This window comes from Hypomesus nipponensis, chromosome 10 (genome assembly GCF_054491055.1).
Source record: "Hypomesus nipponensis isolate SF chromosome 10, ASM5449105v1, whole genome shotgun sequence".
NCBI lineage: Eukaryota > Metazoa > Chordata > Actinopteri > Osmeriformes > Osmeridae > Hypomesus > Hypomesus nipponensis.
This window is the reverse complement of record NC_140370.1, coordinates 10,385,134-10,411,919: the sequence shown is the minus strand read 5'-3', so window position 1 is coordinate 10,411,919 and position 26,786 is coordinate 10,385,134. Positions and strand designations below refer to the sequence as shown.

At 42.8% G+C, this 26,786-nt stretch overlaps 1 protein-coding gene across 1 annotated transcript; it reads right to left on the bottom strand.

Moving 5' to 3' along the window:
* Window positions 1-575: 575 nt before the first annotated feature.
* On the bottom strand, window positions 576-26,786 carry LOC146271626 (netrin-G1-like). Its single transcript, XM_084708056.1, has 6 exons — window positions 26,541-26,786; window positions 15,421-16,064; window positions 7,132-7,304; window positions 4,682-4,708; window positions 3,939-3,983; window positions 576-820 (listed from the first exon to the last, which is right to left on the bottom strand). The coding sequence occupies exons 1-6, from the start codon at window positions 26,784-26,786 to the stop codon at window positions 576-578; spliced, it is 1,380 nt and encodes a 459-aa protein (XP_084564182.1).

Below are 26,786 nucleotides of genomic sequence, written 5' to 3'. Positions count from 1 at the left end.
AAATCACATTAAGGTACTTCAGGGTGTCTGAAAACACATGTGCAGCTGTTGACAAACATGAATGCCATCGGCCAATGAAAATCAGCAGTCACCAAAACACGTACAGGAAGGGTAGGGAAAGTGAGGGAAGGGAAGGAGACATGGGAAGGAAGAGGACGTGAAGAAATAAGTTCCAACATTCTCTTTGTAATGCCAGTGGATTTTCACGTTTAAGTGTTTTTTTTGTGTACAATTTAAAGTTGTTGGCTCATGTAATATGATAAAGAGTCTCAGTGTGTCTTATTTTAAATCAAGGGTCCCCAACATCCTTTGTTCTTGTGAGATGGTACAAAAGCCATTGCTGTTCAGCTGTCTCTCAACATCTCGCTCAGCTTTGTCCACTTCATTACCACAGCACATCGCACTTCCAACCCTGTCCTCATCAAGCTGGTCTTTCAACCAGAACAAAACTCTTGGCACAGAAGTGTCCTTGTGTCTCTTACTTTGTCTTTGGGGCTGAGGACCCTTCTTAGGATCTGCGGTGGATGAGTTGAAGGCTGGGGCTAGTCCTTCTGCATCAATGTCATAAAAGTCTCTCAGCAGAGACATGTGACCACTAGAGGGAGAAGTACTGGGAGAATAGCGTGAAGGCGGTAGAGGAGAACAGGATGATAGATGGATGCCTGCCCAGATAATGAGTCGTCACACTCTCCGGGGCCCTGGCAGTGCCGTGCCCTCTCACACAGAACGCCCGTGAAGCCTGGAGGGCAGTGGCACCGTTGGTGGTGATGGCACGTGCCACCGTTCTGACAGCGCAGCATCGCGTGGTCACACACTCGAGCTGTGACAAACAAGCAGAGAAGGAACAGTCATGTGAAGGGGGGTTGATTAACAGATCATTCATAGCTGGTTAATAGCAGCTATGATTCATAACAGACCGACAGAAAATATCCAAAGCCACATAACACATATCACAAATCACAACACTGATTCGCATGTTCCTTGTCTCCTCTCCTCTACGTCCTAATGTCTGAGTTGTCATGATTGGATGGGGTGCCAACGATGACCTTTGTTGAAGTGTTCAGTAAGGAGAGGAGACAGAGCACTGGAAGGACGGAGGCCACATATGAGGAGACAGCAACTTCCTTTCAAAAACAGAACTATGAGAGTGTGAATGATTGTCTATGACAGTGACCATGGAAAGACCTTGCAGGAGTATTTTTAGGAGACCCCAGGGACTTTCAAGGAAAACAACCAGAACAAAAAGAACAAATAAACCATATAGCAGCAGCAGCGGTGATATTAATAATGAGTGAGCTGGGGGTTGCCGGAGAACTGTTGATGGACGCAGGTTCTTTCGCGGGGAAGCAGAATTGAATTGGATTCCCTGTGGCTTTTATTTCGAGGTTGGGCTTAAGGGCATAGATGCACAACCTTTATCTACTCCACCCTCCAACCTAGCAAGCTGTGTGATTGGTGGATTTGATATGCAAATTTGCATGCGCAGATGGTTCTGCAGATCTTTGCTTCTGCAAACAGTTAAGATGAGGGTGCCATTCAGCACACATCAATTTCAGTTTGAAAAGGTAATGATAGTTGTTCTTATTCCTATGGAACACCTTACAGCTCCACTCTGCAAAGCAGTGTCTCCTATTGTCAGGAAATCCAGGAAGTGGTCATATTTGCTGAGCGATTCAAGCATAATTGGATACTCCTTCCTGCATAAATAGTTATTTAATTTCTGAGCTCCGAATGGGGTTCATGCATCAGAATGCTCTCAACAACACCATTGTCTATGCATGCCAATTAACTCAATGATTCACTGATCAAAACAGATCAAAACATAATTTATTGTGTATTTCAATGTCCTCCTAATACAATATTTACATTATAATGTATATAATATAATAATATTAACATTTAAACCGACACTGACCGATTTTCACTGTGACTCATGCTTGGTATTGTTTGGAAGTCACTCACCAGACCATCTCAGACTGTAACATCTAATCTGCAGACTTAATGAGTTAACATTGTTGGCAGTGGCCAAAGGATTATCCTTGTGCTCTCCATCCTCCAGCAGAGCCCCACGACCATTGTCTTTGTGAAAGCATCTGCAGCCCAGATAACTGAGTTTAGGAGGAGCTTGGGCATAGAGAGAGTAGAGGAAGGCAGGGCCACTGACAAGTCTTTAACATCGCTACAGCTCTATTAAATGCCCTCATTTGTCCAATAAAGGCAAATATACACCAACTGTAAATCAAAGGATCTTAAATGTAGTAAATTAATCTAGACTACTGCATTTGTTAGTACATGAGAGCTTAATATACTTTTGCATCTTGTTTTAATTGATGCTTATATAAAAAAGGCAAATACAACACATTTACCATGTTGCTGAGTTATCTTTTAGCCACTAGCAAAGCCTGTTTATAGGACTTAATTCAAATCACTCATGCGGAAATGCTGTAATAATGTATTTGCATTAAGGTTGGCATTTGATGCTTCGACATAAAAAGCCTGCTACAGTATGATGGCTTCAGTATAGAAGAGTTCCTTTAGACATGGCCCAATGTTGTCTAACCTCACTTGCATTTGCACTTCTGTTGGCTGTTGACACAAGTGAGAACTGTGAGGTTCAAATCCTGGCCAAGGACCAACCCCTTCTCCCTGAGACATATGTGCTGCATGGCACCTTTGTCAGATGGTGTGACAATTTTGCAGGATAACTGTTATGACAGATACATCCTTGGGCCAAGGTGTTGCACGCATCACGTCCGGGTACACTCTCTCAGCTATTATAAGGAGAGGAAGCTCAATAACTACACAATTAAAACATAAGCCAAACCTAACAGATGGAGAGAGATAGATTTTCCAAATTAATTTAATTATGTAAATGATGGTCAGTCATGTCATGGCTAATATGTTTTTAATATATCTTAAGTCATTTTTTTTTTACATGTAATCTAAACTATGTGTATCAATGTTTTGCTTTTCAGAATCAACATTTTCTAATATTTTTCTAATATGTTTAGTCTATTATTGAGTTGCATGATATAAAATCCTTAAATAGATCCATCAGTACAATTAACTTTTACATTGGAGACAGTTTTCAGATACAGGATTTGCTAATTATATGCAGTGAAACGGAATCGTGTTGCTTCAATTACATCCGATCGATATCTTCTGCCATGATGTCAGGTTGAGCTGAAATTCAAGTTCAGCCACCTTCTTTGATTCCATTAGTTAGCAGTCTGGCCCATTACTTATGACTGGAGCTCAATATGAGCTATGAGCAAGCAGCCGCACTAGACACTGACAGTGATACAGTATAGGACGTGCATCGGATTATTTACATAGTCAGGCCACTCTCCCTTAGCCCGTGGAGAGGAATGGGAACGTAACCATCGAAGATCCCCACTCCGCTCTCCTTGATCCTGGAAATCCCTAAAAGTCTCCTTTACATTTTTTATTTCCTCGGGCTTTGAGGCCAGCTACTTTCTACTCTTCCAACACTGGCAATCGGTGCATGAGGATTAGCTGGCAATAGCTGGAGATCAATCTACATACCCCCCCCCCCCCCAGTGTCAGTCTCCTCTTCTTCCCTCTCTCCTCCCCTCGTCCCTCTGTCTGTGAAGATGGCAAAGGTGAAGCACCCTCTGAGAGTTTACTGGGTAATTAAAATGGGGGGCATGATTAAAAGGCTTGAGCGTTGTGGAGCCGGAGGTGAGCATTGAATGGGGGCCGTTCCCAACAGTGTTCAAGAACAAAGGTGTAGCTTGCATGGGGCAGAGATGCATGTTTGTTTGTATCAGTTAGTGTGTGTGTGTACGTGTGTCTTTTCTATGGATAAAAGACACTGTGTATCAGGTGCAGTCCTAGAACAATGACATTTCCTGCTCTGTTTTATTTTATAATTTCTTGGTGGTGACGTTTGATGTGGCAAACCTTCCACAGCCTACCTTGATTACGATTTGCAACACCAAGAGATGAAGCATTTGCTCGATCTGTGTAAAGATGGGAGAGGTCATAAGTTACAGTGAGTTGTTTAATAAAGCTGTGATGGATTGAATGCACACAGACAGCATGCACACATGATCACTATGACCCCCTGTTTTAGATACTATTGAGACGGAGCACATGTCTTTAAGGGCACAATCAGAAAAAAGTAGATGCACTATATTTTGCATGCAACACACATGTTTACTGTTTTGAAAACTAGACATGGCTCAGAGATGTGCCATGGGAGTACCATATATGGCATGTTTTTGCTGAAACAACGAAGCAACTTGTTCTCATGCTGCACACAGGGACCACCGGCATGCTGTCCTGTCTCTGGCTGTGTGCTCATAGTAATGGGATATGAATGCTGTGAGGAAGTGAACAGTTCGTGTTGTGCAGCGGCCTATCCAAGCCGCTGAATGACAGCTGGATTACGCAACCCAATCAAAAATCCCCACTCGGTTGTCAATTGTCCCACGATGCATGGTGGGAAATGTCTTCACGGAAACAAATGAGATTTGTGTCCGTTTGGCAGGACAACACATGTTAGGAGTCGAGTTTTCTGCTGACTCGTAGAAGGAAGACACTGCTGTTGTTTCTGACATCCTGAGACTCCACAACCAAATGTGTGTAAAAAATAAATAAAGATGCTCGTCATCTGTTCACTGCTAGCATGCCAGTTTCTGAAATTGTATGTACTTACGCACTGGTCCATGACTGCTAGGTATACCTGTGAGGAGAAAGGGAAAATTAATCAAGGAAGTGTGGATAAAGCTCAACCTAACCAAGAAAAGACAATAACAACTCAATCCATTAACAGCATTACATGAAACCATTGAAGAATCAAACACCATTCCAAAATTGCACACAATGTTTTTCGTTGTGATCATTAGAATTGAGCTTATATAATGGACATGTCATTGCCAAGACATTATTCATTGACTGGGTGTTTGAGAGGCCTCTCTAGCCACATAACGTCCCACCCATGAACAGCCTGGTGAATTGTGGACACCGAGAAAGACACCAAAAACTCTTACCAATGATAATCATGGTCTTGTAATTGCAAAATGTACGCAGAATAAATTTAAACAAGGCAATGCTCTTGAATAAAATAACAAGTTTACTCTACAGACAAGTTTGCCCTTTTATCAATGGACCAGAACAGAAATCCCTGTACCTTTAAGCCTGTATGGTTAACTACTTGATATACTGCAGATCTCTCTCTAAAGATCTTGGAAGACAACAATTAAGTGAAAATTACTCTAAAATTGGATGTCGTAATTACAAAGTTCTGTGTCTGGGGAGGTCTCCGTGGGGTCCACCAAGGAGCCATGATTGGAGGTGGTTCTTACAGTACACATATCAGGATCGGGCTGCTCACCCTTCAGTTATTGTTCTGGGTTATTTTCATCAGGAGATAGGCTCCTCTTCTCCTACAATCAAAAGCATCTCCACGCCTGTTCAATAAGTCTCCATTGTTTTGGCTGCCTTTGAGTGAAAGTCTGCTACTGATTATATTTCATTAAGGCTTTCACCATCCTTGTGGTTCCATTCATCATCTAATCACTGGTTGATGCAGTCACAACAACCACTCATAATTACACACCATGGCAGATTAACTGTATTTGTATTTTCCACATGCTTCAATCTCTCCTATCCCAAAACGAAACACATCACTGTAAATCTACAAATACTGTTTGAGGAGTTAGGGAGATGAACAGTGGGCAGAAATAGTATCTGGTGCCCAAACCCATTCCAGTGGTTCCACCAAGCTCCAACACCAGGCTTCCTCAGCCTCTGGATCTGTTTCGCAACACAAGGTGACTAGATGTTCCCTCCAAAGTAGACTGTTAACTTAATTCCAAAACTGATCCCTCTTCCTCGCTCCAGCCAACTTCCAGCCATTCTTTAAGCATACGGAAAGGAAGCTTGGCTTTGACACGGAACAGCTCTCTCATCCCTGCTCCCACTGTCAGCTTTGGCCCATAGCAACAGGGGGACTCGATTTCCCACTGCTAGATTAGATGGAGGGTCACGTAGCTCCATAGATCTCCATGTGCAGAGTCCTGAATATGTAATGTCCCCTGTCTCTATCTCAGAGATAAATTACCATCGTGATTAAAGAGGACGATCTGATGACAGATGAAAGCTATTAAACCATAATTAAATTTTGCACTTTCAGCAAATTTGTCTTCATATGACTGCCTTATGTTTAATATCCTCCAAGGAAATATGTTGAGAGTTGAGCAAAAAAACATGTTGGGAGGCTGGGTTCTAGTTATGTGAAAAAAAATGGGATTCAAGACAAAAGGGTATTAACTTTATCCCTTAGGGATTAATACTATTACGTCAGTGTAATATGCAACAGTATTGCATTTTTATGTTTCTGCCAACAAGTCTTAATATTGCTTTTGATATGGCTAGACCTCAGTTTCATCAGTTCAGTGCAGATGCGTCCTAGTGTTGGACTTTTTAATAATGGTCTGTCAATCTGAGAACCAGCTTCACTGCAGGGAGACTCATAACACAGGAGATGTACAGAGGGAAATCAAGCCATATGTCCTTAGAGTGTGCTCACACACGCAGTAGCGCACACACACACACATTCAATCACACTCAGTAGCGCACACACACACACATACACACTCAATCTGATCACACGACCAATAGGTCAATACATTGCCAACTCCATCCTTGTCCCACCAGTCAGGCTCCATCATGATCTGTATAGGGGGGAATGTGGGCTGTGTTTCCCAGTCATAGTGGCTCTCTCCTGGGGTAGAGCTCAGACTGGAGATCACAGTGCCTGTTTCTCACCATCTGGTCAGGGCTGGGCCGGATAGGCACCTTGTCCCTGGTGTGGTAGTAGTGCCTGTATTAGATTAATTAGAGCAATGAGCCCCCTGCCAAAGGGAACATGGAAAGAACACCTCCTGCTTTTAACAGGCCATGTGAACTGGGAAAGACATTTCCAGACAATATTCCCTAACCCGTGCTTATTGCCCTGGCATTTAAAAAAGGCTTATATTTGTGGACCACTGCATAGTGATGTCATTTCAATGCCCTTTGATGTACCGCAGACTACTAGATTAGAACATCAATGAGTAGTTATGATGCAAACACTTGGACAGCGAAGTGGCAGATTGTACTTACATATGTTTGCTGTTCCTTTGGGAATGGGCAGGTAGGAACCTACACTCCAGGCCCGGCCGTGGTAGTGTCTCTTACAGCGGCCGCAGTCTGGTCCTGTTGTGTTGTGCTCACACTCACAGCCCAGCTTCCCCTTGTCAAACACACAGCTGTTGGCATGGAGATTGCATTTACACCTAAGAGGGAAAAAGACCATATCAAATAAATACATCAACGGAATCCTGTAATACCTAGGGACACGACTGTAATGCCATTCTCCTTTCTTTTGTGGATAATTGCACCTTTCTTATTTTTTTTAAGAGGTTACATAGAATTCCTGCTGGGCACATTCTACTTTGATTGTACCACATTTGAGGGAGAACAAGCTTCATTATCCTCCTTTTAAGGCGAGGGCTCATTTGCAACCTCCCCTGTGGAGAGAAGCAGGCGGCAAATAAGGTCACATCAACTCTACAGCTAAATGGAAAGGCACCCTGTAACTGCTCGCAAAGTTGAGTTGACATAGAATGAAAGTTTGGATAGATGCCAGAGAAATGACAGAGAAACGTTTCTCTGATGTATGAGGGAAAACCTAGAGACGGGAAGCTTGGTCGTTGGTGTTTGTTAAGTTCTCTGCATACACTGAGGAAAGGAGACACATTCGCTCAGATGATTGTATTTACTGTCACATGAGACAAAGTGGTTTCATATTCCACATACCTACATCCAAATATAACCCTCATTATCTGATTTTGGCTCCCGAGGAGGTAAAAGGTTACAACTGGCGACCGACCTCTGTGTCTCGTGGCAATCCTGATAGTTAATTGTGAGACTATCGAGTGAATCTGACATCGTAGCCCTCTCATGGGGGTTGGTCGGCTCACGATTTCATATCATGGCTTATGTTTGTTGTTACAGAGTGCTTCCGAGGAAAGATTTCTCCCGTTTGAGGTCTAAGTGGTACGGATATGCTGCCAACCTCGACGGTGAACATGAGACAGAGAAATTACTGAAACAGTCAGAAATACATCCATTCTAATTGACTTCCTGCCCTCTGTGACATCTCTCTCATGAATGATAAATAATGGCGGGAAAGAGGGAAAACTACACCGTGATTCTCTCCGAGGCTGTATGAGTGGGAAGTCACTGTGTATTAAGGAGATGATGCTAAGCTAATGTTGTGTAGCATACAGTACGCATTTCAGTAGCTTAACAAGCAATAAAGTTTCATTTCACAGACCCTCCTCTGGGGCCTCTGTGTGTTTCCGTACTGTACTCACTGTCATAGCATGTGATGGGGCTGAGATTTTGTAAATGTTCATCAAAATCTCGGCAAGCTTTCCCTATAGCCCTAAACTTTTAATCAATTAAATGATCACCATAATGAATGCCTGGGTGGACCTCCTCTGCTGTGCAGAAAGCACCAGCTCCCTGAAGTAAAGAGCAGTGAGGTTTGACCTTCTGCTTAATAATTAAAAACCAGCAAAATCTGGATCATCAGGCCCAGGCCATGCAGCTAGATAGCAGAAGATAGCCAGGGACACAGGGGAACTTCTCATGGAGGACACTATGCTTTTGCCGTGGGCATTGTCATATTGAAATCAAAGAGCAAGCCACTCTCATTTTGTGCCGGTCACAAGAGGAAAATCTCCATGCAGCCAGCCCTTGAACTGGCACCATTACAAAACACATTTCATAAAGTTTTAATGACCTTTTATCCTCCTAGATGGCCCCACTGCAACTGGTATTATCCATTATCTAAACAAGTGAGTATCCCTGAAGAGTCCTCTAGCTTTCCTCTCCTCCCCTTCCTTCTTTTTATCTCCACAAAAAAAAAATTGTAACAAACATTCATTTGTAAGCCTACAGTGTAACCAAGATCAAGAGGTAAGGAGTTGTCATACACTGTGATCAAACTAGCACAAAAACACAGAAAGACATTCATGTGCCATATGATTCCTAAAGTTGCCCACCAGAATAACCATCTCACTAAATAAAGCCCTTTCATTAGCACAAAGATTCATCCATGTTAAGAAAGAAGTCATACCGTACATCAAGATTCCTGTGTGCAATGTGGATTTCTACGTGAGTTGTTGAGTTGTTATGGAATAAGGTCACACTATGTTGTAGCGTACTTTATGTATAATCAGATGTTGATGCTTTTAAATACAGTCAGAGTTTTGATGCATCCCGTACTGTATATAATACACAACATATGGAGCTGTTTGTAAGGAGTTCATAAAAGCTCAGTGTTTACCCACTCACACATCCGTTTATATCTCTCTCAGCATATTATGCAGTGAGAAACGTTCACAAAGAAAAAGGGCTGTATTACGCGTTGGGAGCCTCTAATTGGCAGCCATGCCTGTTCCTCACACTGTCTTCTGCATATTTCCGTGGGCTGCCTCACAGCTGACAGCCTCCACACACCCTAGATCTGACTGTGGAGATTCTTCATTCCTGTGACAGCTCCGAAAACCCATGATTCCAGACATCATACACTGCTGTCTCCAAAAGGGAGTATAGACATTGTTAAACAAGGACCTACAATAATGATTACAAATGTAAGAACAAAAAAATTGAACTTGGCAAAATGGCATCAGAACTTCAGATGCCCTTGTGATGAGACAAGATGATAATTGAGGAGGTTTCAGAGCAGCGGTTCATTGAAATAGAAAGATCCTTCACCAAAGTGATACTGTTGTTTCATATGTACAGCAGCTTAGCGTAAACATAACAGAATGTACAGTGCATTAGTTAAATAATAGCGACATTAGGCCAGCCTATGAACATCCCTGGGGAATTGCATGTCCTCTATGTATGGACCTCTGAGACAACAGATGGAGCTATGTATGGGCCCATTACATCAGATTTGACTCAGTGAATACACACCACTAAAGACGTAACAGTGAGTATTGGGATCCATGTTAACAACTCTTCTTGTCTTTTGAACCTCCAGCCAAGACCACTCTAAGATCCAGAAGTCCCCCTTAAGGCCTTACAGTTCCTCATAGGGAGCCAGCCTACAGTACCCTCGTCTAGGTTCTGGAGCTGGAACACAGATCCATCCTGCATAAATGAACTCAGACAGCTCTTCAGAAACGTTCTGACAGACAGACAGACAGTTGTCACAGACAGACAGTTGTGGAGTGACAAAGCAGCTAAGTGTAAACTTTTGCCCGACTGAAGTTTCAGATCACTGTCTGTGTGCTTTCGGGTTGACCTGAACGACCCCCTGCAGTACCTTACAGGAAAGAGGGCTTCCTTTGATGTCTTGCACATGAGAGGAAGAGGCACAGGGATGCATGTAAACTGCAGGTGCAGAGAGAGTACAGAGTCCTATCAAAAGCCGAGGAACTCTGTCCTGCTGTCATGCTGTTTACTGGGGGCAAGATCCGTGTGGAGCAAACAATATTGCCGGTTTATATTCACCACTGAGTGAAATGTGGTAGGAGATAGATTTTGTGAGTGGAGGTTATTCCTCCATTGTTATGTGTATTATTGTGTCTCTAATGGTTCAACGACTAGCTACCAAACCACCCAACAGTGCTCTGAATAGTGATGAATGAATATTTGTATCGTACAAGATTGACAGGGGCATTCTTTTCAGCCATGAAACAAAGCTATTCCAGATGCTTTGTACTGTACGTATAAGATATTTTTCATTCAAAATATAGAACAAAGTACAACCCCATCATTCCTTCAACCCCCATCTGAAACTATTTTGATAAGCTAATTTCACAAGGTGACATTATGAAAATCGATGTGTAAATCGAGAGTCTGTAAAAAATATAAAATTCCCATCTAGTCAGAATGAGAAAATTAGACATAGCACAGTTATAATATAACCATGTCAGTCAAGGCCAGAGGAGTCACAGGCAGACGGAAAGAGCTGGATCAGAGACATGGAGAAAAAAGGGCCATGTAACGTGCAATAATGTACCTCACATCACAAAAAGCATTGATGTTGGCAGGTCTGAAATGCTGTGTCTTGGGGATCTTTCTCGACACGTCTGTGTTGTGAGATGTTCTGACCATAATGGGGGTGAAAGCATATGATATTCTAATTTTTATGCATGGGTTAGGATGCACTGTGAGACTGTGGTAGCATGTACATCCTACTGTTCACTTGGTGGCCAAATATAGTATGAAGAGGCTAAGGTCACTCAAATCAAACAAAGCTAAAAGGCAGTCCCAGGTTTCAGTCAGATGCCAACACATGATAGCATGAAGGCAGCCATGGAAGAACATCACCTGTACCTCTAAAGGGCTACGCTTTAGTGGTGGCAATAGCCAATAGTAAGACTAGATATTGACTCTTTTTTTACATCTTGGCTGTAATGAAACTTTCTATAAGGACACTTGTCAGACTTCACCTCATTATGGTATGTTGTGTCACCGTGAAATTGAAGAGTCCGATTAGGTTCTGTGTTCTTGCTTTATTTTGTCATTCCTCTGGGTGTAATGTGTTACATCTCTGGCAAATTGTTTGTGTCTCACCCTGCCATATAAAGTAGGCCCGCCAGGGCTTCCCAAATTGTCCGAGAAATATTAGGAATGCATCACAAGTTAATTCCCCCTGCTCCAATTTTCTGGTGAAGCAAATCAAATTTGAATTTATGTGGCCTGGGCAGGCACCACTGGAAGCCATGCCTGTGATTTGTTTCAATGACAGGGCCTATTATGAAGGTGGTGCTTGATGTAGGCATACAGTATGGTAATGTGTGGAGGGCCTCCTCAGCCTCACACTCAAAGGCTCAAAGACAAGCAGGAAGCAGTGAAGGGAGCAATTCTGGGAAGATGCATTAATATGGAAATAAGAGGGCGGGTGCCAGATTTTGCAATTGTGTGTGCGTGTGTTTATGTGTGTGCTTATGTGTGATATCAACCTCCTCCCGTCCCATGTTGGGGTGAGATGAAACTTTAAAATGTGACATGGGGAGAAAAAGCATAATTAGCTGTGTTTACAGATTTACCAACACCATCCCACTAACTACAATAGGGAAACACCACAGTGAGATAAGACATGAGGCCTATAGCTTGTACAGCCTGGGTAAAGCCTGATTGTCCGTGTATTCATGTCTATAACTGTGCCTTTGGGAAAAGTTTATGTTGATGTGCTTTTTCTGGCTCTCATTTATAATTGAAAAAAAGAAAGGAAAGCCTCTAATGAGGGCTGATTAAAAATTGTAACGAGGGAAATGATTGGCAGAGAACATTGCAACATGTGACACACATCTGGTCGGTGACAAAGGAACGCTGAGAGAGCCAGACCTGGACTGACAGTGGCACCACAGAGTATTACCGTCAGGAATTAGGAACAGTTGCAAAGGTTTGTTAAAAGTTGATATTTTTAAAATCACATTCTTGGTGTCATGTTTGAATAACTAAACTACAGAACAATTTATACTGTAGATATTACACTTTTTATAGATAATAAAATATAAAAACATGGTTTGTAAATGTATTCATTATTAGTGTTGGTTATTATTTAGTAAATTAGAATATGTAATTACACAGAAGACATTTATTAACAGTGCATCATACACACATGCTTTATAAATGGCTTCTAAATGATAGTAATTAAACAGTGACTCTCATCAATCTTTTGGTATGCTGGAAAACAATGAAACCATTAAATGAATCCCTCTTAAAGAATTAATGGTTCATGAAATGATAACACAAATTATGAACATGGTCTAAAATCTACCAGCTAGGGGAAGGTGAGAATGTAAAGGTTGGTGAGCATTTGGCTTTGCACAAGAAGGCTAAACACAGCACACAACAGCAATAATTCAAACCTTTTAAACTAAGAGCCACAGAGAAGCCATGATGGCCTATGCAGTTTCATCCTGTCCCCAGGGTAAAAGAGAAGGGTACATCCACATCCACAAGGTAGTGATCTAGGATGGGCCCTCTGGAGAGTTATGTTTGATGTCACTGAGGAGCAATTATAACCTCAAATCTCTTAATGCAACCTTTGAAGTGTGAGATCCATCATTCAACAGGCACTCATGAGGAGGTCATGCAGGGTTTGCCTACAGCCAAGAAGAACTGGCAGTGTGTTTTATGTCCCATACCAAAAACAACCAAGATTTATGCGCAAACTAGCATTTAAATAATTCACCTTAATGTCTTAATTGACTATAGGCTTGAGAGTAATGTTGTAAGAACAGAGATAATCGAGAGAGAAAGAGAGAGAGAGAGAGAGAGAGAGAGAGAGAGAGAGGGAAAGAGAGAGAAAGAGAGACAAGAAAGAAGTAACACATTAGCACATATGGATTAGCTGCCTCTCATTCCCAGGCTCCAGCCCTGTAGATGGCTAGCCCTGACCGTGCAGTCAGACAGTAATGGCCGCTGTCTCTTAATTAACCACAAGGCATTGATCAATAAGTTAAGAAGAATGTAGAGCGAGACGTGAAAGGTGGGACAGCTGGAATGGTTCAAGGTTTTTGTTGCCAGTATTACATTAGAAATCAATACAACCTCTTATTGAATCTGATAATGTTTTATGACTAGGATATTGTGTTGGCACCCACATTGTAGCTTCCTCTTCACTGTGAATGGATGTTATTTATGGCTTGCATTAGTGAAATGGACAAGCAGACTGGTGTCACGAAGGCCTTGAAAAGACTTACATCTGGTGTAACAATATTGGTCAAAACATTACAGTAAGCTTACATTCCCTACCATGTAACCACATAGTAATGCCTATAGTAAAAACATTGTAGGTACATAGAAATGGCTCAGTAATTAAATTGTATGTTAGGGCAATAGGTTATTACAAAAACGTAAAAAGGCACATTATGGTAAAGGAATGTAAGGGGTAAGTGGAAGTTGGAAAGGAACAGGTAAAGTTTCTGTTACCAAAACAGATCAGTGTTCCCATCCACTTACCTCTGGAAAGCCCAATCTCCCCCATACCAGGTTTCACTGGTCTTATAAAGTTGTACAGCTAAACATTTCCTATATGACTACAATGTTGTTACTAAAAGTACTATGATGAACTATGATGGCAGTCAAGTGATGTAAAGTGTTGCCCAACATCGTTGACAGTGTTATACTGTATCAACCTTGACCTCAACAGGATATCTTTCAAAACACTTGACACAGCTGGTCAGAGGCAGGGGATGTATACAAGTTTCTGTATGTGGTAGAGGCCAGCACAGTCAACATTCTTTGACAGGACAGCCATTCTGTGGAAAGGCATTTCATGTCTGTATGTCGCCAGAAGGCTGCTGAGGCCAGAGAAACTCTAATCAGCCTCTCCGCCTACCTCCCTACTCTTTCAAGTGTGTTACTAAAACACCCCTGGTCAGAAATTGTATATTTATTTTCTTTTCTTTTTCACCACAAACTTTGGTGGAAAATTGAATTTGATACCTAAAGGCACGATGGAAAATTGGGGAAAATAACTTATTTCCCCATTCCCCCTCTGCTGCTCTATCTAATGAATGGTAAAATAAGATATCTGCAGGAGATTGTGCTGACATACTGGATAGGCCATCCTGCTATCTAGGGTCCATCAATTCATTTTACCTGCACTGTAAGTGTGACTGTGAAAAGACACATTGGCGGAGGAAAATTATTGTTGGTATTATAGTTATGTACAGTAGGAAGGAAATAGAGCAGGTGTAATGAATGCTGCTCAGAGCTGATTTACTGGTTTAACATTGAGATGTTAACACTTTTGACACTTAACCAATATTAAACCTATTCATTGAAAGACACAACATGTATGAAAGAATTAGAAAGTATACTGGAAAAACAGAATTCTCCTCATTATCACACATGCAGAGCCACAGTTGAAGGCAAGGCCTTGCTGTGTGACGTCTTCTGGTTTCTCTCCTTCAGTGATATGTCCCCAGTGGTTACTATTTAATCAGCTACAAATGCTCTTAATTACAAGATTAGTCTTCCACCAATCAGCCAGCACTCTACATTGTTCTAATCCTCCATTGAAGTGAACAGAATTCTAATTTGGAACTAACTGTTTAAATTCACCTGGGAACAATCAAAAGGGTTATTACAAACCTAGTTATCTTTACATAAACCAACTGTAGCAAGCCACGCTGGACCCATTTGGAGAACAGCTGTAGGCTATGGTAAGTTTGTATTATTATTTTAGATACTTGGATTGTTTTCATTCCTTCCAAACAGTTGAGACCATGAACTATCCAGTGAATTATCATACAAGCTGAGGTAACTATGATAAAACTTCTGTTTAGATCCCAACTACAACGTATGGAATGGATATGCACGTGAAAACACAACATACGGTTTGTACATTTTGTATAAAACTGAGTGTCCTACCTGCCCTGGACTTTGATGTCAGAGATGGCATAAAAGTATCTGGACAAGTTGTTTTCGTCCACCATGGTGGAACCCGTGGCGGGTTTTAGTAGCCGTATCCTCAGGTCGGTGATGGTGAAGAAGTCCCGCAGGTTCTTGGTGGTGTCCAGCTGGCCGTACAACGATGCTAGGTTGTGGAGGCGTGGCCCGGCAAAGAGGGCGAAGCGGTCTTTAATCTCGAAGCGCACTGTTTTGTCGTTTTTCCACACGTAGCCCCTGGAGTAGTCTTCAGTACAGATGATGTCTAGTAGGGTGCGCTGTGTCAGCTCGTTGACTGTCTTGGGCTCCATGGTAAAGGCATCCAGGCAGTCCGTAGCGTAGAACTGGTATGGTGTCCAGGTGCGGCCGTAGTCTAGCGATTTCTCCAGAAGCATTTGCTCCGGGCGTCCGGACTCAAAAGTTAGAACTATGTCGTCAGTCAGCTCAATGGTTTTGTTCCAGGACAAGGTGATGTTGACCTGGAGGGGCTTGGGGTATTTCTTCCAGGAACTGGACTGCCAGAAGGTTGTGGGGTTGCGACCCTCAAAGTCAAACATCAACTCCGTGGGATGGGCCAACTCCTCTGTGGTGGCGTCACATTCGTTGTTGCACATGTAAGGATTTTCCTATGGAACACAAAAACAAGAGGCTTGGTTTAATTCTTTTTTAGTCTCAGTCTTTTCTCCCTGTCAAGCTTTTTGACACCTTCAAATCGTCTCTGGGATCGTATTATATTTGTCAAAGGGAAAACGTTGAGTGAAATGAGAAAAAATGCTACGGAAATCTTTCACCCGTTTAAATTCTTCTGAATGTGAGACCATTCTATAACCCTTCAGCTAACAACACTCAGTATTGCAGGGTCACCAGGGGTCACTACTGGTGGAGCGAGGCAGTGTCAGAAGGCATCCACCTGCCATCCCCATTACACAGTGCTCTCCTACTACCACCACTCTGGTCCTCACTGACACCCAAATAGCAGATGTGATTGATATTCCTGCTGGTATTCCACTGGAGATGGGAGAGGCATCCTGATGAGCAGCTCTTATGAAACACACTGAGGGACATGCATTTTTCATGGCTTTGCGTCTGCCCTGCACCACCCAAGTCCCCACTAGGACTGTGTGTCTATAACACATTGTGTGTGTGCGTGCATCTCTCTGTGTGTGTGTGTGTGTGTGAGAGAGAGAGAGTTCCACAGTTCCATTGACATTCCTCTCACCTCTGTCCAATGGAACAATGAGGCTCACGGCCAATTATATTTTGATAAACTATAAAACTGATTTGATTATCTGTAATCATCAAATGTGAAATCATCTAAAAGGGAAAACCAGGAGTTATCACGGCGTGTCATGTCAATGTGGGGGTTGAGATACATTAAAGCCAAAAGTTCTCTTTGTTTTTTCCCCCCTCTCCTTCATTTGATCCTTTCATGGTCATCAGAGAGCAGAATACTGATATATCTACACCGTTGTTCTGCTACAGAGATACAGACACTGGGGCGCCTGCTGCTTTTCTTTCCTTGAGAGAGAATTGCTAAGTAATAATACGATGAATCTTTTATTTCACAATGATTCTTTATCCTTCGTTTTGTCCAAGGTACAATCACACCTGCTCAGAGATTCTCATCTAGTCAGTATGTTGTACTCCAGGGACTATGATTGTGATTCTGTGTGGAGATGGGGGGGATAGGGTATCTGAGAGGGTGCACCATGTCTGAGTGATGGTGGGTCACGAGGTATGGTTGATGCTGGGAACTTCTCCATTATCCAATTAGAAGAAAAAGAGCAATGTGGACAGATAGACAGACAGAGAGAGAGAGAGAGAGAGAGAGAGAGAGAGAGAGAGAGAGAGAGAGAGAGAGAGAGAGAGAGAGAGAGAGAGGGAGGGAGAGAGAGAGAGAGAGAGAGAGAGAGAGAGAGAGAGAGAGAGAGAAAGAGAGAGATAGGGGTTAAGGTAAAGAGGGAGAGAGAGAGAGAGAGGAAGAGAGTGCAAAGTAAGCCTTAATAGGTAGGACGTTGTCTCCTTGTGGCTCTGGGACTACGAATCGTAGTGGTGTCAGCCATTTACCTCATGGAGTGTGTTGATCTCTCATTATATTCCCTTCTTTCTTTTTACAACAGCCTTAGAGGTCTGCTCAAAGGGCGGCATTACACACAGAAAGACAGAGAGGGAAAGAATGATTGTGAAAAAGAAGGTGAGACAGAAGAGAGATTTCGTATCTGCCATTTGAGAGTGTGACGTTTCACTTATATTTCTGTTTCATCTGATGTCACGGTGACAACGTGGTTTTGTTGTGTTGGAAGGCAAAGTACTGTAGCTTGATTCCCTTAGAGTCGACTTATTCATTCATACACACAATGAAATACTTAAATGACTGTGTCCCTGGTTAGTAAAAAAAAACGATACCCCACTTAAGCACCAAGACAGAGAGGGAGAGCGAGAGAGAGAGAGAGGGAGAGAGAGCAAGAGGTAGAAAAAAAGAGACAGCACGAAGAGATCCTATCTAGTATAAGAGCCAGTCTAGCTGAAATTGGAGTAGAACATAAATTCTATCTATTATCCTTCTTGTGCTGCCAGCGGAAATTTCAGCCCTTCAGGACAGTAATTATTCAAGCCATGGAATATACTAGCTGAATGGACTGCCCTTCTCATAACTCACCAACTCATCATCTTCAATAACAGCGGAATTTAATGATATGAAAGCTCACTTCCAATCATACATATAGCATATATCTGTATTGATTTCCCTCTCGGTGGACCCACCACAGTGAAGCATCTCAATATTGCACGGTGGCAGAAGGATTGATGGTGACGAACATAAAGGTCAAGACCTTTCATTGGATTCCCGCAGCGGTTATTTAACAACAAAGCATTGCCTTATGAAGATCAATACACTCCGTGGTCAGTCAACAGCCAGGCCCCGCCGGTGCACTGTGGGCTGTTATTGAAAAACGATGAAGACTCTCTGTTTTAGCCTTTAGTGGTGATCATGGACTGGAGGAAGGAGGGTGACGGGGGGCGGGGGGGGGGAGGAAGAAGAGGGTTGAGGGGAGGAGGAGGGGGGTAATGGTTGCCCTCTGATTAGAAATGCTGACATCTCCATTGCCACCAGTGCCACTGTGTAATTGAGCCCAGCTGTTTTCTATCAATGCTATCTGATCCAGGGCAGTAGCTTAGTGCGGGTTACTTGAACAGAAAGGTTGTGGCAGATCCCAGTTAATGATGTCCTGATCTCTGAAAGCCATTGGGGTCAATCCAATATCAAGAGGTCACAGTGGGAGTGAGACAGGGATACGATGGAAGGAAGGAGTCACTATTGCTAGACTGGGATTGCACATCATAAAATCTGTCATCTAATGCCAGATGCTGCTGATGCTATGAAAGCTATTAGGCCATGATAATTAACTACCAAAGCTCAGTAGCTGGTACTAAAGTGAATCCGTGGAAATCAAAATAACCCCACCCACATATAAAATGATATTATAATAATGATTTGGTAGTACTGACTTAAACGCTAACACAGTCATGCATATACCCTGCCACATAGCCATACAAAATCAAATAAACACACACACACACACACACACACAAACTCATTCATACAAACCCACACACTTAGACAGGCACATCCCCACACCTGAGTGGGGTGTGAGATAAACAGATGTTAAAGTGAGTGACATATGACCTTTGAGACTGACAGGTGTAAGCTTAAGATGATGTGCTTCCTGACACAGTATGAGGCTGCGTGAGATAAATTCACTGGCCAATGACAGACCGGGTTGATGGATGGGAAAAGGCAATCCAACCAATCAGTTTGGTTGACAGATTCTCTGGACTTCTACCCCACATCCCAGTGAACAAGCATTTTACTGCATCCTTCAGTCCTCCTCTCCAACCATCCCTCCTTCGCCCTCCTTGTCCTTCTCATCACCTCATCTATCAGAACAGTTGTCTAATGCAATTCCAACAATTCCATCTATGTTAGCCAAATACCTTTCAAGAGACTCATTTTCTAGGTCACATACTTTCAGCTACATATTACGCTTGCACAATTTTAATGGACATTGGAAAGGATGCCCCAGGCTGGATTGTAATTCAAGGCAAAACACTACTGTTCCAGAGGTACCGTAGGCTTTAAGAAATTGCTGTGAATTTTGGCTAATCTGTTATATCTGCTTCTCTCTCTTCTATAGAAGAGGAGCACACCCTATTAAAATGCATCATCACGCACACCTCCCATTTCTCAACACTTTTCTACTGCAAGTCCTTACTCAATAAGACACGCAAATCTTTACTTCTCCTAATCCACACATGATGTTGGCTTGCATTCCTCCTGTGGAATAACACCAAGGGGAGAGGTGATTGAATACGCATTTACATGTGTCGCAAACACTGCACTCTCACTGACTGGGATGGTATGGCACTTCAAGTAAACTGTACCAGTACACATAGTTAACATAGTTAAAACAAACATACTTATTATTACATAAGTCGATTTAAATCAAAGTGTCTGCCAACTGACTAAAAGGTCAAATGTGAGAGAAAAGGCACATGGATGCTTGTTAGAGCACATGGCCTTTCTTGGTCACTGACAGTCTCAGCTCTGCTCCCACGGCCACCTACAGGGGGAGAGAGACATCTCTCCTCCTGGATTTGAGGTGTTGCTACTTTCATTAGTCCATCCTCCTGGTTGCTCTTACACCTCCTTGCCCACCGCCCGCCCGCCCTCCCCCCCACCCCCATTTCAGACCTTCACTTTCCCACACTTGCAAAGGAGTGGAGGTGCTTAACCCGGGATCAATGTGAATTGCCGACTCTGTGTACCACAATCACAGACACCTCCACATCTCCTGGTGAAGATTACACCCAGATCCTCTTAGAAGAGAGGTGCTTCGCCCGAGCGGCTCATCCTGTACCCTCGGCCTTAAGGTGCCGGGAGCCGAGAGAAGGCTCAGCTCTGGAGGAAGGAAGGTGTTGAGTCAGTAAGGGGAGCTGCCGTCTGTACCTGACAGTAGAGACAGCTCTCATGAGGCAGGGTGAGATATTGGGAGAGCGAGGGCTTTGGCAGAAACTCAATAGAGCTTTAATGACCTAGAGGGTCTAGAGGTGCCTTACAGCAGAGCTGGGGTTTATCGTGCTGACCTTCAGAGAAATAACAAAGGACAGCAGGCCAAAATCTTGTAAGTTCCCGGTTCCATCTCATATGGATCTGTGGGCTTCTATATAATCTACAGGTGCTGCGATTTGCTTAATAAATGCTGTTTTGTACCAATGTAAGTGTACATTAGTAAGCTCAAATATGACAGCCCACGAGGAGCTACGCTTGAGCAGGAAAAAAAAGATTTCATTTACTTTACATGATCAAAGTGGAGGACTCAGACCATTGTAATGGTACATCAAATTGTGCGATAGGACAAATGTGCATCATACAACAACATTTGAAATCAAACGTTGTCAGAAATGTCATTACATGTGCGTATCTCCACAGAGATAAATAATACAAACCTGATCAAAGTCCTGACGTGTCTAACCCTGTTAAGTATCAATGTTCAACTTACTCTTCCCATGAAACATAAAAGCCTACATAGTAGAAGACAAGATGTGACCACACAGCTGACAGTCCCAATGCCTACAGCAGGCTATTAAAACCAATTAAAACACAAACCAAACCGAAGCACAACTTCCTGTGTGTTTGTACGCTCTGTGCCAATGCCCGTTTTGAATAAGGACCACCCCAGCAGTCTCTTTGAGGATGGCTGCCTAGCCAGTCTGGCCTTTTGAAGTGCACTGCTTGGCAAATCAACTGCTGCATGTTCTATTGGTCAGGCTTAATTTGGATTCACAGAGTGCTTGCAGACGCATCGAGAACTCTGCATTCATTAACACCTGCCCTCATTATCTGTCCCATGTGGCCCCCGCCCCCATCTAGGGTACTCTTAACAGCACTTTATTATTAAGGGTGGAGGTGGTAGGGGTGAGGGGGGATGGGAGTGGAGGGGCTTGCTTAGGGTGGGAGTAGTGTGGCCTGAAATACTGTCCTGGGGAGGATCAGCTTCTCTCAAAAGACGTATATGAGACTCTGTCATGTGTGTTAATATGGGGCACACAGAAATCTGTTTCTCTGGTACAATGTTACATGGATGCATTGTCTGATCTAACCTGATCTGCCTGTCTTCATGTTTGTTTTTCGGGTGCAAATGACTTCTTATCTGGTGAATAAGGTATTCATGAAGTAACTGACAAAAGCCATGACAGAAAACCCATAGTACACTGTGTGAACTACTTTGAACCAGCCTTAGTCACAGAGACAGTCCTTGAGACTTCTTTCTGCTGTGCAGAGACATCTTCTAGGATTTAAGTGCCACTCATCAGCGACAGTACAGAAGTTTGTCATTTGCGTCTGAGGATCAGGTTGTTGGAATATTAATAATATAAAACATGAATGTGAATACCTTTACAGCCATAGAGGAAACTTATGACAAATCAAAAGGATTTGAAATGAAGCACCGCTTATTCATATCACATCTCATGCTAATCTTGTCATGATGGACAGGCCAGCCAGCCAGCCAAGGCCAGTGAACTCAGGACATGGCCAGGGGTGGTGGGAGACTCTCCTCTTGTGTATTGACAGAACTTACTGGCAGGAAGTATTGGCAGCCATGCAGGCATCTTCTGCCAAAAAAGCTGTTATTGATTTATATTTTGGGTTATGGAGAATATTCTGTCAAACAACATTATTGTCAAACAAAGTGAAATTCACTTTCAATTCTCTCAGTGTTCAAAGACACATACATTTTTTGGATCATGGTCTATTATTGATGAACAATGACTCTGCTTCACAACAAACACACAGAACACAGGAAGCTTGTAATGTCTGCCACTTGCTGTGACAGGACTTTAAATAACTACCTTATTGAGGTAAGACTACAGTAACAGCAGCCCTTTTGGGACATCACTGCCAGTGATGAGGCGCAAAAGAAAATACCACTGCAACATTCATTTTACCGCGCCTGAAAGAAACATACGAAAATCAGTTGACATAACAATCAGTTGACACAACCGTCTGAAGTGTAAGCTAGCCTTGGCTCAGCTGTGTAAACTGTCATGTAATGAGCTAAAAGTGTTTCCTTCAGACTTTGCTAATTCACATGTGAAGAGCTTTCATGATTCAATATGTGAACATAGTCAGCCATCATCGTCATCTAACTTTCCAGCCAGTCTGGACATAATTCACTTTGCATATATGCTTACATATACAGCTAGGAAGAGTTGGATGGTTCTCTCTCAGCAGTGATCTGTGCTTACTACAACACTAAGGTTGTACTAAGGTTACAGTGTGTTAAACACAGAATATGATGAGGATTATCAGCAGTATACTAGGAATATTCTATTTTAGATCATCTATATACAACAAACATCTCCTGACCTGCTGCTCTGTATAAAGAAGCTATAATCAATGCATGTTCACATCCTTATGCTTACGGCTCCATTGGAGGTATATTATAGTCAACATTCATGCATTCATTCTCAACATGGCTGTTCATACTAGACTGTTCCACCACAAAGCCATCAATTTATCTGTATGAATTATTCATCCCTCTGTGTATTTACATCCGCCAATGAATTAACCTGCATCAGATCCCAAGGAGTAATGTCAGCATATACATTTATCTGTCAACCACAACACGCCAACACGGACATTAGTGAAGCCGGCAATGTTCAAAGACTGCATGAATATTACACAGCAGTGGGTGACAGAAAACAAGGGACATGGAAATTAAAAAGGGAGGATACAAAAGGAGGTGGCAGGGAGAATAAATGATGAATTCTTCTGTTCTGTGGAGAGTCTAGGGACATGTTCCGTGTCATCTCAGTGTCTGAGAGAGCACTGGTGCACTGCTGACGTGCTGGGCAGGCCAGGTTAGTACAAAGTCAAGGGCACAGGGTGGCAGAGGAGCTAAATGTCCTCACCACTGCCTGTCTCCAAACAAATGTATGGATGAGTGAGTTTGGAGGAGGGAGGGAGGGAGGGAGGGAGGGAGGGAGGGAGGGAGGGAGGGAGGGAGGGAGGGAGGGAGGGAGGGAGGGAGGGAGGGAGGGAGGGAGGGAGGGAGGGAGGGAGGGAGGGAGGGAGGGAGGGAGGGAGGGAGGGAGGGAGGGAGGGAGGAATCAAAGCAACTGTGACAATCTCTCTATATGGCTTTAGAAGCTGCCTCCTAATCTTAGAATTTATAGCCTACGGTATCAGCGGAAAACAATTGCATGTTACATCCTGAACAATCAAGACTTTGTGTTGTGTTTTCAGAATGAAGGATGATGTGCTTAGGGTCGTTGTTTCAGACAAGGTTTAAATGAGATAGGGCTCCTGCGGACTAACCCTAACCCTGGATACTGAACAGACATGCATGCCACTGTGCTGGAACATACTTGCTGGGCCTTGGACTACACTGACTCATAATAATAATAATAATATTAATAATAATAATAATAATAATGACTCTCGTCATTTCGTACAAAAACAAGTCTGCTGCAGTGATGGTCAGTGGCAGACTGGTCTCAAAGCAGCTTAGCCAGAGCGCTCATCTTCTCTTCCTCTTGTAAGCTCCCCCAGACACCACATGGTGCACTGGCAACCCAAGTCCCTTTCATCCACACAGAGAGAGCAGAACAAAGTTCTGGAGAATCACAATAATCTTCAGTTAAGGTCCACTGTCTGACAAATGAAGTGCCATTTGTGCATTGGGTTTGTGTTGCTGTTAAGGAACTTGAAAATGTGTAAAATAATTATTAATAGTTTTAATACCAAAAAGTTTGTACTGTGTGACAATGTCAAAAGTAATGAAGGTCAATCAGTGGTGCTACATAACTCAAAATAGCTATTCAACTTTCGAACTGAGCAGTGCTCAGTATCAAAAACCTTTGTGTTAAATAATAATTTGAGCTAAGTTGTGTGCCTTCAAATAGGCCATTCAATTTCAGTAATTTGCGAAAACTTTTTCTCATTAATGCACAAAAAAGGTCCCATCATTGTTAAAAACCCTAATTAAATCGACAACAACTGAACCCATTCAAACAAGAGGAGGAAGAAGTGAGTAATTAAAAACATATTTAGGCTTCTTGTTCACGTCTGGACTGATAGTGTCCAAATTAACGTTGTTCACACTAGTAAGCATTACCAGTCATGGTTCTTTAGGTCCATGCGGTGGAACACTCTGATAATGGGTTCTCCTCTACACCGTTTCCATGGTTTTGATTGGATAATTTGTATCAATTAACAGGACAAATGTAACACTTATAGCATTAAAAATATATATATATATATATATATATATATATAATTACATTTAGTTAATTGCATACGCTGGTATGAAAAGTATGACACAATCAAGAAGTTTGACTTTTCAACCTGACAAAAGTAAACCTGAAATCAATTGGCCCTGAACCTTTTTGCTCAATAAATATATTTTATGACCGCCATAAGCAAGTATTTCAAATTGAGAGCAAGTCTCCAGTATCCTGCCAGACAATGCAACATTATACTCAGTAAATAATCCACATTGTTATGTGTTTACTCAATGTAAAGGTCACAAGAAAAGTAGAAGCAGTAACTACTATGTTTCCAGACCCTGAAGCTCCAGATCTAAAAATAAAAACAGGGCTAACTCCCTGATGCAGAACACCTGTCTCAGCCTCTGCCTGTCCTCCCACCAAAGAACAATACCGACTGAATAATAGTGTACAATAGTGTACAAGCAACAAATAAATATTCCTCCTGTGAGACTCTTCAGGTGCTCTATTGTGCCAAATCCTTCAATCTCATAGTTTAGCTAATTCCCTTGTGTATAGAGATTGTTTCAATAAGGGATAATCGTAACCTGAAACAGATGAAAACCCAATCTAAAAAAGAGAGGCAGGCCTGAGGGAACAAGAGGAGCAGAGAAATGGAAAAATAACCCCTTGAAATCTGAAAACCGTCCCTCCACAGATGAAATTCAAAAACTCGGGGGGGAAACGGATTAGCCAGCTTGGTTCAGACCAGCAGGGTGCATTGTGATTGGCTGGAAAGAGCTCATTTGCATGCACCCTGCATCTTTCAAGTAACTTTCGCAAGGCTTCAGTGGCTAAGGTCACAAGTGTCAGTCTGCCTGAGTGCCGGCAGAGAATGTAAACAGATGAAATAGAAAATAGGCTCAGAGTGTGGCCAGGATTTGCCCCTGTATTAACAGAGGTAATGATAACCGAGGAGCAAAATGTTCAGGCAAGGTTGAGGCAAGGTTGAGCCATGATGGGAGGATACGTTGTGGATGAGGTACAGTTTGAGGCTCATGACTAAACACAGTATCCTGTTTGGCCACTGAAAAGTCCTTGTTGCTCCTGTGGTCCTGTAACTAAACTAACCAAACTGTAATCAGGCTGATCCTGCCTAGGAATTATACAGTCAACCTGTCATTGTACAAATGGGAATTTTCACTTTCTTTTTCTTTCTCTATCTCTTCCTGCATCCCCACATCTCTTTTTCCTCTTTTTCCTCTTCCTCCCTCTTCACCATTTTTATTTCCCATACTGCTGTGTTCTACGTGCTTATACTGGGATTTATCTACAGGGCTGTTGAATCTTTTAAGAGTTTGTTTTGATAGAATACTGAACAGAACAGTGCACACGACCGGAGACGTGCTCCTGTTTCATCCTGCAGTGCCACTAAATGTCTCCCTGCCATCTGGAGTTTTAGAGTAAAACTCATCTCAGGAGGCCCTTTTTAATTGGTAAATATTTACTTCGCATTCTGCAGGCACATGCAACGGCTAATACTTTAGGTGTGTCAAAGAATTGCTTCTATAACTTGAGAACTTTACAGTCAAACTAAAGGTACTAAGGGTTTAAGTAGAGGCCACCACTGTTCCGTACTGTATGTATATTGATGAGATATTCTCTTCTTTTTATCACTCCGTGTGCCTGTGCTGTATGTATGTTCCCTATGGTATGCAGCACAGCATCCATTCATCTTAGTGTGTGCTCGACTACAGTGGTTCTCAACAGTGCTGAAGGCCAGCTCAGTCCCACCCCATCCGTCATCCAGAGAGACAGCCCAGGCAGAGACTCACCAAAGCGCAGTAGGTCTCCGGTGGATCCCCACACGTGATGTTGGGCGGGTCAAGGGTCACCCTCAGGTACTTGGTCATGTCGGTGGCCTCTGGCTGACAGGCCATGTAGTCCCAGGCCAGGCCCTCCTCTGTGTAGATCTGAGACTTACACACATCGTAGTGTCCCCACGCTGCTGGGTAGTGCTGCATGCCGTGACACACAGCCACATACACAGCTGGCAACGCAAACAAGACAAGCCAGTGCAT

Excerpts from the sequence above, each read along its gene's own strand:
- LOC146271626 (XM_084708056.1), bottom strand. The coding sequence starts at position 26,786 with ATGCACTGGCTTGTCTTGTTTGCGTTGCCAGCTGTGTATGTGGCTGTG. Across the intron at positions 16,065-26,540 it reads CGGAGACCTACTGCGCTTTG|GAAAATCCTTACATGTGCAA; the intron begins GTGAGTCTCTGC and ends TGTGTTCCATAG. Across the intron at positions 7,305-15,420 it reads GACATCAAAGTCCAGGGCAG|GTGTAAATGCAATCTCCATG; the intron begins GTAGGACACTCA and ends TTTCCCTCTTAG.